We start from the raw sequence: 12,936 nt of genomic DNA on the forward strand, positions 1-12,936 counted from the left end.
ATTAAATCAAATATAATTGAACAAATATTGTGAATATAAAACATAGAAATTAAATTTGCAAATTATTTAATCATTGTTTCTAAAAATTCAGCTATATATTTAATTAATATTATTAAAAAATGTAATGATTGGAATAACACATTAAATATTGAATATTACGAAAATATCATAAATTTATTTAAAACTGAAAAGTTACGAAAAAAATAAATTGAAGAAAATTCGAAGTAATATTAATATTGCGTGTATTAAGTTCGCAATGTGGTAAATGGAAAGTCTAAATTGGAAAACGAAAGGTGTGTATTCATATTCTGAATGCATAATTGCAAGAATAGTATGCCGTACTACATACACTCGTTTTCACTGCGGTATTTAACGCATTAATAACTCGCAATATAATGCCTCTTACCACATACGACAATTTTCACTTGCGGCTAAGTAGAAAAAACTGCAATCACGTATCTCTTGTACGATAATATGTACCATTAAAGATATTAAGCATTAACTTTTTGATATAATGATCCAATTTGCTATTACAAATTATTACCCTTCTTCTCGGGGCTGATACGTTGTAAGAACTTCATTTAACTTCTTATGTAAGATCTACATTTAATTTTTTATGTGAGATTGTAACTTTTTAAGTACGAACTTTGCTCTTATTTTCAAAAAAAAAAATCGTAAAAATACTTTTATGAAAGTCACAAAATATCGTAATTTTCATGAATTTGATATTTCAATAAACATAATTCTCTATACTACAAAATTCATTTTAAATTTTCATATTTTGTATGTGATATCAAAATTCCTTTTGAATTTTCATATTTTATACGTGACATATAAATTCATTTGGAAATTTCAAGATTTATATATAATTCTTGAGTTTTATATTTTACTTCAAATAAAAAATTGATTTGAACCACTGCATTAATTGAATCATATGGACATACATACCATTACATTTTCCACTTCCTAAATTGTTGAATTTTTAAATTCCCAAATTCTCAAGTTTCTAGAATCTTAAATCCCTATTTCCCCAAGACCCTAAATCCCTAAATCTCTTAATCCCTAAATCCCTAAATCCCCAAATCCTTAGATTCTCAAATCTCTAGATTCCTAAATCCTCAAATCCCCAAATTCACAAATTCCCAGATCTCTAGATCCTCAGATCTCCAAATCCACAAATCCCTAGATCCCTAAATCCTTAGATTCCCAAAACCCTAGATCCCAAAATTACCCAATCCCCAAATTTACAAATTCTCAAATCCCTAGATCCCTAGATCCCTAGATCCTTAGATCCCAAAATCCTCAAATCCTTAAATCCCTAGATCCCTAGATCCCAAAATCCTCAAATCCTTAAATCCCTAAATTCCTAGAACCCAAAATCCCCAAATCCCTAGATCCCTAGATCCCTAGATCCCTAGATCCTTAGATCCCTAAATCCCCTAATCCCCAAATCTCCAAATCCGCAAATCCCCATATCCCTAGATCCCTAAATCCCTAAATCCCAAAATTCCAAAATGCCTAGATCCCTAAATCTATAAATTACAGAATCCCAAAATTCCTTACTTTCATGACAGCGAACGTGTCTTATTAAAAAAAAGAAAACAAAAGAGAAATAAAATGTCCAAGTATAGCAAGAGACAAGAAGAAGATACAGCGAAAAGTCAAGTCTTACGTCCAACTTTCGAACTTTTTCCCCTTTTTTCATCGAATGAAAGGTGAATCCGTGGTTTTCTTAATCAGCGCACGGCTATCTTCGCTGATTGTTTTAACATCTTCAACTGTTTCGGCCAGGTGAGCCGTGAAAGAGCCTCCGATTTCTCTGGTTCTTGCGAAATCGATAGACGCCTCCACCGCAACCCTTTTTCGACATGCAAATGCGGTAGAAGCAGCCGCTAAAACGGAAATTATTTTTCGCCAATTGTGGTTTCTATCGTTCTTGCGTTGAAACATTAGAAGCGGTTCTCGTTGAAGAATGTTTGCCTATGCAACATGAACTCCCACATGTACCGTAAAAGCTGCGGTGTAAACAGTTGACTGAACCAATTTAACTAAATTACGTTTATTAAACGTGATACGTCAATCCTTTAACGTATGTTAATCCTTTATGTTAATCTTTTAGTTTTCTTTTGACTTTGAATAAAATTACATTCTTTAACATTTATCATTAAGTTAGATGAGATAATAAAATTGTCATGATAATATATTAGGTTTTGTGTGAGACTTACTTTCAAAATATAGTAATGAACAATTACTAATAATTGTGATAAATGTAGCTTATAATCATATTATCGCAATTGTAAAATTATTAATAATTATAGTAATTGTTACTTAGTATCATAATATAATAAACTGTTATTAATAATGATAATGATCATTGTCTGAAACTACTGTAGCAGTTAAGCAATTGAGCATTTACAGTTGAATTAAAATAAATTTGTAGTTGAATAGAACCTTATGTATAATACAATAGAATATATTATTCAATAGTACAGAATAAATTATTAACTAATACAGTAGAATAAAATATTAAATAATGTAAAGGAATTAAATATTAAGTAACACAGTACACTAACATACTAAATAATACAGTAAAATGAACTGCTAAATAATAGAATAATGTAAAATATTAAACAGTAATAAAACTACCACTAAATACCCCAATAATATAAAATATTAAACAGTAATAAAACTACCACCAAATACCACAATAATGTAAAATATTAAACAGTAATAAAACTACCACCAAATACCCCAATAATATAAAATATTAAACAGTAATAAAACTACCACCAAATGCCCCAATAATATAAAATATTAAACAGTAATAAAACTGCCACTAAATACCACAATACTATAAAATATAAAACAGTAATAAAACTTGAAATACCATACTTCACTCCATTAATACAGTATCTGACTAAATAAATAAATTCGTGAAATAATTTTGTTTTCACAGATTGCATCGCGTATACTGCAATAATAATCAAAACAAGAGAAGCACCACTTATCGACACAAAAATTTCTTACAAGATTACCCGAAGTGAAAAACCAATAAAATTCTGGAAATTTATATCAATAATTACAGTATCTTCTGCAATCATAAATTTTAGACCTACAGGAGCCATAACCATTACTTACTTAACAGTCTGCACTTGTACTACCACTTTCCCATTAAACTGTTTCCGGTAATGAAAGCAGTTGCAGCAACTATTAATTTCAAACTGAAAAGTTTGTCAAATACCATTTCATAATATCATTTATATAATTGATTATGTTATCGCATTTTATTCTTTTATTTTAATTTGTTATTTCAACGCTTGTACGTTTCCTAACGTCTTACTGTAATTTACTGGTAATTTCTAGTTTCTTTTGATACACCTTTTAGAAAAACCTTATTTCTTGCTATGTTTTTGCGACTATTAATGGATTAATACTTGTAGGTTTCAGTTTTTGTAAACTATGAAACTGTGAAACTGTAAAAAATATTTAAAAAACATACTGACAAATAAATCAGTCAAGGAAAATGTGAATAATTAAAATTTAAACTTCATGGAAAAGTAAACAAATTTTTACGAATTAAAATATTTTTTTAAAACCTAAATAATCTCTTATTGCAATATTTATAAATGAGGTAAAAACTGCTGATGTGAAAAATTCGGTCAAGAGAAACTTAAACGATTAAAATTACAAAATATAACTTACCAAAAAATAAGGAGTTTAATAACTGAATTTTAACATTTTTGAAATTAAATATTTTTTAAAAATTGATATCGTCAAATCTAAATGACTGTACTCTCTTAAAGAAATATTTAGAAATAAAATTTACTGATATGAAAAATTTGATCAATAAGTATTTAAATGATTAAAATTAAAATATAATTTAGCATAAACTAAAGAATTTAATATAAGCTGAACTACTTTCTTGAAAATCAGTATTTTCAAACCTAAATAAATGTACTCTTAACTAAACATTTAGAAATAAATATTCAAAATGTACGAACCAAAAAATTTAAATCGAAAGACAATAAAAATGTTAACCATAACCTCAAGAAGGTAACAAATCTTAAAGCTAAAAATCTCATTTTTCTACTAATTGATCCTCAATCGATACCAATAAAAATCGACAAATTTCTGTACAAATTGAATTGAAAACCAATATAGTTTTGTACAAATTGAATTGAAAATTTGTTTCCTACAAATCCAAGGAATGTTTCTTTCCGTCCAGTGCATCCTTTGTTCCAGTTATTTTCACTTTTTCACCTGACTGCCAAGCCAGCATTTTTTTACACCTGTCTTTCGGTTTTCTCTGTCTCTGCGTGTCGATAACCGTTTCTCTGGAGAACCGTTATCGGGTAACTTAACCGAGTAACGAGATCATGTTCTCTTCGGTTTAATGGATACACGCGAAAAATGGAGTCTCGTTGAGGTTATTACTTTTTCTTTTCTTGGCAGACATACTACTGATGAGAATCCTGTTCCATTGATGCACTCTATTTTAGATTCAAGGTCAATTCGATTTTATTAGTTACAAGGGATCGTCGATAAATTTTACTGTGTTCAATATTATGACATAAACCGATTGATACCGGTCTTATAAGCCCTATCTTAAATTCTAATGACATAATCGTGTTCAGTGTGCCAATTAAAAGTTATCTGATCAGAGTGCAACATAGTTGCATGTCCAGTTTTCTTTTAAGTTCGATGCATCTCAAGCAGAACATCTCAAGTTTTTCCTAAGAGATCGCGTGGGAATATTCAAAAATTATCTTATGAAACTTCTCAAGTTGCAATTGCTATCAATTTTTTACACTTGTTATGTGAAATTACTATGTATATTTGTAGCAATTTATAGTAATGTTTATGCTATAAACATTTGTCAAAATAATTCTATACTTTCAATAAAAATCATGAAATTACGTCATCATAGAGCATTTTTGGATACTTTATTAAAATTATTAAATTATAATATAACAAATATTTCACATATAATAACTGTATAAAAATTGTTGTAGAAAGGAATACATTTTTTTATTGTATGTTACATATGAAAAACTAATTTTGTATTTCAATACGTTTTTCCATTAAATATGAATAATTCATATGATTAATTTCATTGATATCTTATTAATTTATTAGTCTTATTAATCCAGTAAGATTAGTAAGATAATCTTACTAATTAATCATACTAATCTAATAAAATTAATAAGATTAATCAATCTTATTGATTATAAAATTTCATTAATCTTATCAATTTTATTAATCTTATCAATCTTATCAATTTTATCAATCTTATCAATTCTATCAGTCTTATCAGTCTTATCAATCTTATCAATTTTATCAGTCTTACAGTCTTATCAATCTTGTCAGTCTCATCAGTCTTATCAGTCTTATCAAACCTATCAGACTTATGAATCTTATCAATCTTATCAATCTTATCAATCTTATCAATTTTATCAATCTTATCAATCTTATCAATCTTATCAGTCTTATCAATCCTATCCATCTTATCAGTCCTATCCATCTTATCAATCCTATCCATCTTATCAATCCTATCGACCTTAATCTGATCTTACTACTCTGATTCTTACTAAGCTCATTAATATGATGACCTTACATCTTAATTATTCACTGTCAGCTAATTAGAAGCATAAAATATTTGATACTATAAATTCCATAGTGAGAATAAAGGTCACTAAGATAAATCTATGTCCAGAGAGGGATCAGCAATGAGATCAACGGATTGTAATGCGTGTCACGACGATTCTTAAATAAAAATCAGTCAGCGACATGCTGATGCATCATAATGAATCTCACCAATGCGAGCTAACAGTATTGGGTGTATAACTACACCGTTGACTTTACGAGAGGTGTGTCAACCTACATTGTTCAGGTTTCAAATTCTTTGCCTTTCTTTCCGGATCTGACACGTTAGAAATTCCAGAATCCATTTTGTAGTCGATTAATATAAAATTATATTATCAATATAAAATTTTCTTTGTTATAGAAATTGATAGTGTAAGTTTCAAATTTTCACTTACTCTCTGCACTTAATACTCTAAAAATTCAATGTTTCATTTTTTAAACACTTTAGTATCGCATCATTATCTTCCTGTTATTATAAAAAATTAATTATAGAAAAATTTATTACTTCGTTTAATTTAAGATTATTTTCCTTTCATTTATAAATTTGTCACACAAAGAATACCAAAACCCATCATTAGGCTAAATTTTTAACATGGTATTATATTCTCTTTACTATGAAAATTAATCTTCACAATTTATCCTTTTTTGGCAATTTTTGAAGCAATTTGATATTTTAGAAGTTTTAGATTTTATTTAAAAAATCACCTTTTTCTGATAGTAATAAATGAATTTGATATTTAATAACTATACATGATTCTTTATGTTAAAAATTCATTTTGAATTTTCATATTTCATATGTGTTATCAAAATTCATTCTACATTTTCATATTTTATATATAACATAAAAATTATTTTAAATTTTTCGTATTCTCGAGTTTTGCATTCTACTTCAAATAAGAAATGAATATGAATTAAAAAAATTACAAATTCAAATTTTTAGTTTGAATACTAGGAAATCACTAATTACAGTCTTGAAGTTATAATGTATTCATATAATTTAATTAATGCAGCTGAACCAAGTATGTTCTGAATTAACATAATCACTTAACTTCATCAGTCTTGCTGGTTCACCGTGGTTACCTTAATTACGAAATAAAACATGGTTTCTTAATTCACTTTTGTGCCAATTTCATGCTCGTTTTATTAACACGAAACAATGTTTACAAGAGAAAACGATGACCTGATTTTGGTCCAAAACATGTCCAGCCAAAAATATAAATAAATAAACGTGTCTTTAAAAAACTTGCAATCTCACGTATTTATATTTACATATACAAGTTTAAATAACACATTTTTTATTAATTTTTTTAATGGAAATTTGAAAAGAATTCTTTAAATTTTCTATTGCGTTTTCTATTAAAGTTTAAATTATTCAATGCATAATTTATTACATTGAAAAATATATACTATACAAAATTATGCAGTAGGTATATTTGAAAAAACTTTGTGTCCAACGTTTGTAATATATGAGAGGGGATTTGAGTATTGAATTAAACTAAAATTAAAAAATAAATATTTCGTACTCGACAGACGAGTCAGTCAGGTTAATGTAACAAGTTATATTAAATACCTTCAAACTAAATCTATAATGCTATATATCAAGCATTGAAATATAACAAAATAGGTGACAGTGAAAAATAATAATTTCAATAAACTTTAACAATTTCTTAAAAATGAAAAGAATTCAGGTTTCTGTTCCAATTATATGAAAAATATTTTCGAGTGCAAAAGTTTGGAGGAATATATTTAACATCAGAATTAAAGAAGAATATATCAAATATTAGAATTGAAGAAAAATATATCAAATATTAGAATTGAAGAAGAATATATCAAATATTAGAATTGAAGAAGAATATACCAAATATCAGAATTGAAGTAGAATATATTAAATTTCAGAAATGAAGTAAAACATATCAAATATCAGATTTGAAGAAAAACGTATCAAATATCAGAATTGAAGCAGAACATATGAAATATCAGAGTTGAAGAAAAACATATCAGACATCAACATTGCAGACGAACATATCAAATATCAGAATTGAAATAGAATATATCAAATATCAAAGTTAAAACAGAATATATCAAATGAATAGAGAAAAGTATATCCATTATTCTCCGTCAATTTTTTATTTCACTGAACGGTACAAAAACAGTTATCTCTTTTTCCTTCCTGAAAGGAGTGAAATTTCTAGAGACAACCGTTTACAGCGAAAGAAACGTAAAATCGAAGCGATGTCTTTTCTTGCTTCCTTTGTCATGGGTATATAAAATCATGCCGAAACGACGATTCGTTGCGAAATCATTTCGATCGCATTACGACATTGTACAATAGGTACCGTGCAATTTCGCTCTCGCCAGGAGATCGCAATTGCACAATTTTCGTCGCGCCAGACGAGACATTCGGGCGGACCTAGAAAGCGTCTAAGAAATGCTAATACAGCCAAGTTACTAGTCACTTCTGTTATCTGAATGTAGTAACTATACGAATGTACTAGCTATGGGTCTTCTGAAACCTTGGAACCCTTTCAAACACAAAAAAATTTCGAGTTTCGAGAATTTGTTCTTCAAACATAAGAAGATTTCGAATTTCGACAATTCCTCTTCTAAATATAAGAAAATTTCGAATTCTTGAAAATTTCCCCTTCAATCATATGAAAATTTTAAATTTCGACAATTTCTCTTTCAAACATAAGAAAATTTCGAATTTCAAGAATTTCCCTTTCAAATATAAGAAAATTTTGAATTTCGACAATTCCTCTCCCAAATATAAGAAAATTTCGAATTTCGACAATTTTCTACTTTACACATAAGAAAATTTCAAATTTCGAGAATTACCCCTTCAAACATATGAAAATTTCTATCTTTTTCTGCGGTTCAAAAGTTTTAATCTTTTTCGACAATTTGAAGCTTTGTGCTTTTTTTTGTGATACGAAACCTTGTACCCTTTTTGTGATTCGAAACCTTGTATCTGTTTCGTGATTCGAAACTTTCGAAATCTCGATATAAAAACATATAAAGTCAATGAGTAAAGAATCGTTTGCAACAAGCCTAAAGAATATTTGATTCGTCTATTGTTATATATCAGGAATATTCTATATTGTGGTATTGATTGTCATATTACTACTTATGAATACTAGTGTACAAGTGCTTCAATGATATCTTGAAATACTTATACCCTAAATCTTCAAATTTATAAATCCCCCAATTTCTCAATTCCTAAATCTCCAAATTTTCAAATTCCCAAATTTGCAAATTAAAAAATTTCAAAATTTTCACAATTTACAAAACCTTAAATATCTACATTCCTAAATCCACAAATATCCATGTATCAAAATACTCAAATCAACAAATCATCTAGTTTTTAAATATATATGTTTCCACATTTGTAAATTTCCAGATTTCTTAAATTTTCAAAATTGCTAATCCCCATATCCCTAAAACTCCAAATCTCCATGTCCTTAAACCTCCAAATCCCCATATTCCTAAACCTCCAAATCTTCAAATCCCCATATCTCCATATCCTCATATCACAAAACCTCCAAATCCCCATATTCCCATATCTCCAAATCTCCAAATCTCCAAATCCCCATATCCCCAAATCCCCATATCCCCAAATCCCCATATCCCCATATCCCCATATCCCCATATCCCCATATCCCCATATCCCCATATCCCCATATCCCCATATCTCCATATCCCCAAATCCTCATATCCCCAAATCCCCATATCCCCAAATCTCCATATCCCCATATCCCCAAATCCCCATATCCCCATATTCCCATATCTCTAAACCTTCAAATCTCCAAATCCCCATATCCCTAAACCTTCAAATCTCCAAATCCTCAGATCCCTAAACCTCCATATTTCCAAATCTCCAAATCCTCATGTCCCTAAACTTCCAAATCCCCAAATCCCTAAAACCATATTCCTGCAAATCCCCAATTTTCCAAATCCTCAAATCTTCAAATCTTCAAATCTCTAAATTCCCTAAATCACCAAAATCTACAAATCCTCAAATTTCCAAATCTTGAAATCGCTAAATTTTTAAATTCCCAAATATACCTACTCATATACACAATAAACCCAGCCATATATGCAATCGTACCTTGACAAGAAACGAAAATATTAGTTAAACGATGTGCATTCATGTTCCAGCGGTCACGGTACGAGGATGAACAATTACGAAGATCGCAGAAGGCCGCGGACAGGTGGTTCGAAGAAGCCGAGGACTGCGTTCGTCGTAGGAAATGACCATGACGAGCGTGGCTGTCGCCCCGGGTAGCCTCGGTGCACCACCATCTATGCTCACCCCGAAGATGTATCATTTACAGCAGGGGTTAAATTCAACATCGGCCTCACCCACTCCAGGAAAGGTACGTCTTATAACCACATTACATTACCGAACATAATAAGGCTCCTAAAACTCTGCATATATATTCGTTTATACACTAAAGACCATTTAATTTGACTTGATTTGACCGCCTTTTGACTTGAAATTTTGAGGGTACAATGATAAAAAGAACAATTTACCAGAATTATGAGATTGCTAACCAGGAGAACTGTTTAAGTGTTACCTCCAAAATGGAGTATATTCAATTGGATATTCTTTAAGATGACAGAATTTCTTAAATGAAAGAAGGTAACGTTTGGTGAGTTACCCTGGTTACTGAACGTAGTGAAGCTTCTGTGACGATTCGATCTGTATTTGTTCGTTCATCTGCTTGTTTATCTGTACGCTTCAGTCCGCCATTTTTGGGCTTCTGACTTGAAATTTTTAGGGTAGACTCGTGAGACACCCTAAGCTTGCTGTATAGATTTTGCCGGCGATCTGACGACAGGAACCTGTCATCATCGACGTCAATCGAATCGATAAATAACCGTTTGATATTGTTTTCGATAATTTTTCACACATAGAATCGATTGCGACCACGTTGAAAGCTCTATAACTTATCGTTGACGACAGTATTGGTCGTCATTGACGTCAGTCGTCGTGACATCAATTAATAATCGTGTTTGGTATCGTTTTCGATAATTTCTGACATATTTAATCGTTTTCAACGACTTTAAAATACCTATATTTAATTCTTGTCTACCTATACAGTAGATACTTTAAATTTTAAATACACATTTGAATTCGTATGAAACATCTAACCCACCACTATATATAATTAAGTACATTAGAATCCAAAATTAGAACACTTGTCATCATACACTTTGAAAAATTAACCAGATTGAAATTTTTAAAAACATGGATGCCAAAAAATATTTTCATCGAACACTTAGATTGTTACTAAAACTTCATTACAAGTCACTACATAGAGTTTTATTAAATTAAAAATTGCATCTTATTACATAAAAAATGGTTAAATAAAAAATAATTTAACATGTACCGAAAAGTTATGTTAAAACTTAAAAAAGTTATGTAAAATATTTTGAATCTTGTTACATTGAGATGCAGTTAAATATTTGGAATTTATTGTATTTGACGAAATACCAAGGTGTGCGATATTTATCCTGGTTTTGCATAATCGTTCGCTTATTTAATTCAATTAATTACGTAAACTCCATCAAGAGTCGCGTTTCACGTTTGAACACGAAATAAACGTGACTCGAATTTATGAACAGGAGTTAAGGACGTATACGTTTTGATAAAAACTGTGCAGAGAAAGTTCGCACAGACGGATTGATAATTACAATTCGTGACCGGCCCCTTGCGTAACGGTATAGCATATATACATACAAATATACATATGTAATAACAGTATCTACGTTTCCATAGATCTTCTCGTGTATCGTTGAGTTTTCCTTGTCGATTACTTCCAACACGTACCGAAATGTAAATAAGATAGTAGGTCAATAGGATCTTTCGTGCATAATAATTAACTTCAATTTTCTTCTAACTGTATTTTCTTCGGGACTGCCATTTGTAAATGTATTTATCATACTTACTGTGGATCTTATAATGTAAAGTAATCATGTGTAATACGGAACTGCTTATTTCAAGATCTTGCCATAAATTGATTTATGGTTTTTATACTCAGAATTAATATAAGATTAGAACAAAATTAATTTGTATGTCGCCATTTGTATATAGGGTGATCGACAGTAGATTTTGCAGGAAACAAGATTGAAAATTTAGAAGGAATTTTGTTTATCTAATGTTTATTGAAAACATTCGAAAACTTGTAGAAATATAACAAAATTAATTTGTAGGTATATCGACATTTGTATGCAGAATGATCGACAGTCGATTTTGTAGGAAAAACGGTTGAAAATTTAGAAGAAAATTTGTTCATATAATGTCTTTTGAAAAAATTCGATACCTTGTAGAAATATAACAAAATTAATTTGTATATCGACATTTGTATGCAGGATGATCGACAGTGAATATTGCAGGAAAGAAAGCAGAAAATTTAGAAGGAATTTTGTTCATCTAATATTTTTTGGAAATATTTGAAACCTTGTAGAAATATAACAAAATTAATTCGTATATCGGCATTTGTATACCAAAATGATCGACAGTGGATTTTGCACAAAAGAAAGTTGATTTAGAAAGAATTTTGTTCATACACTTTTTGAAAAAGTTCTATTAGAAAATTTGTGCAAATATTTGTAAAATTTGTTTAGTAACACAATAATTTTGTGTAAATGAATGACTTTCGTAGTCATAGGGTTAAATAGAACCACATTTTATAACGGTGTAGAAAATATCTAAACAAGTTCAGCAGCTACCGGAAATATTACTTTCACTTATGTTTAATATCACATTTAAAATATTACTTAAGATATCATTATACTTGAATGATATTGACCTGTTGATAGCTAGTTTAATTTCTAAAAACATTTTGTCACCGACGTTTAAAAAGTTATATAATTGAATAATTAGTAGTCTTTGAGGAGAAATAGAAATCTTTGTATTACCATAAGGAAGTAGATTAAGTATTGTCTCCTTCAAAAAATTTCTATTTTCACATACTTGAACGTTCAGTTTTGAAAAACTTGATCTGAAATTTGATTTGAACTTTACAAACTTGAGAATTTTAGAAATGTAGTATTCAAATTTTCAGATTTTGAAACATATCAATTTGTAAATTTCTAAATGTTTAAATTTTGGAATTTTATGTATTTTTATATCTATGAAGCAAGTTCTTAAATTCTTAAATTCTTAAATTCTTGAATTTCCAAATGACCAAGTTTTCATATTCTAGAATATGGAAACACTTATGTTTTCGAATTCGTAATTATAAAATTGAGAAATTGCTTGAATTCTTTTTGTACATTTTCAAATTCCTA

The 12,936-nt window shown here is 29.2% G+C and overlaps 1 protein-coding gene across 3 annotated transcripts in view; it reads left to right on the forward strand.

The window, feature by feature from the left end:
- Positions 1-12,936, forward strand: part of RhoGEF64C (Rho guanine nucleotide exchange factor at 64C) — a 111,419-nt gene that overhangs the window by 56,252 nt on the left and 42,231 nt on the right. For all 3 annotated transcript variants that reach the window (XM_012291747.2, XM_076531939.1, XM_012291745.2), the window contains one exon: positions 9,799-10,016. In XM_012291747.2, coding sequence (XP_012147137.2) covers positions 9,891-10,016 — 126 coding nt within the window. In that variant the 5' untranslated portion in view covers positions 9,799-9,890. The remainder of the gene's footprint in view (positions 1-9,798; positions 10,017-12,936) is intronic.

This window comes from Megachile rotundata, chromosome 5 (genome assembly GCF_050947335.1).
Source record: "Megachile rotundata isolate GNS110a chromosome 5, iyMegRotu1, whole genome shotgun sequence".
Classification (NCBI taxonomy): Eukaryota; Metazoa; Arthropoda; class Insecta; order Hymenoptera; family Megachilidae; genus Megachile; species Megachile rotundata.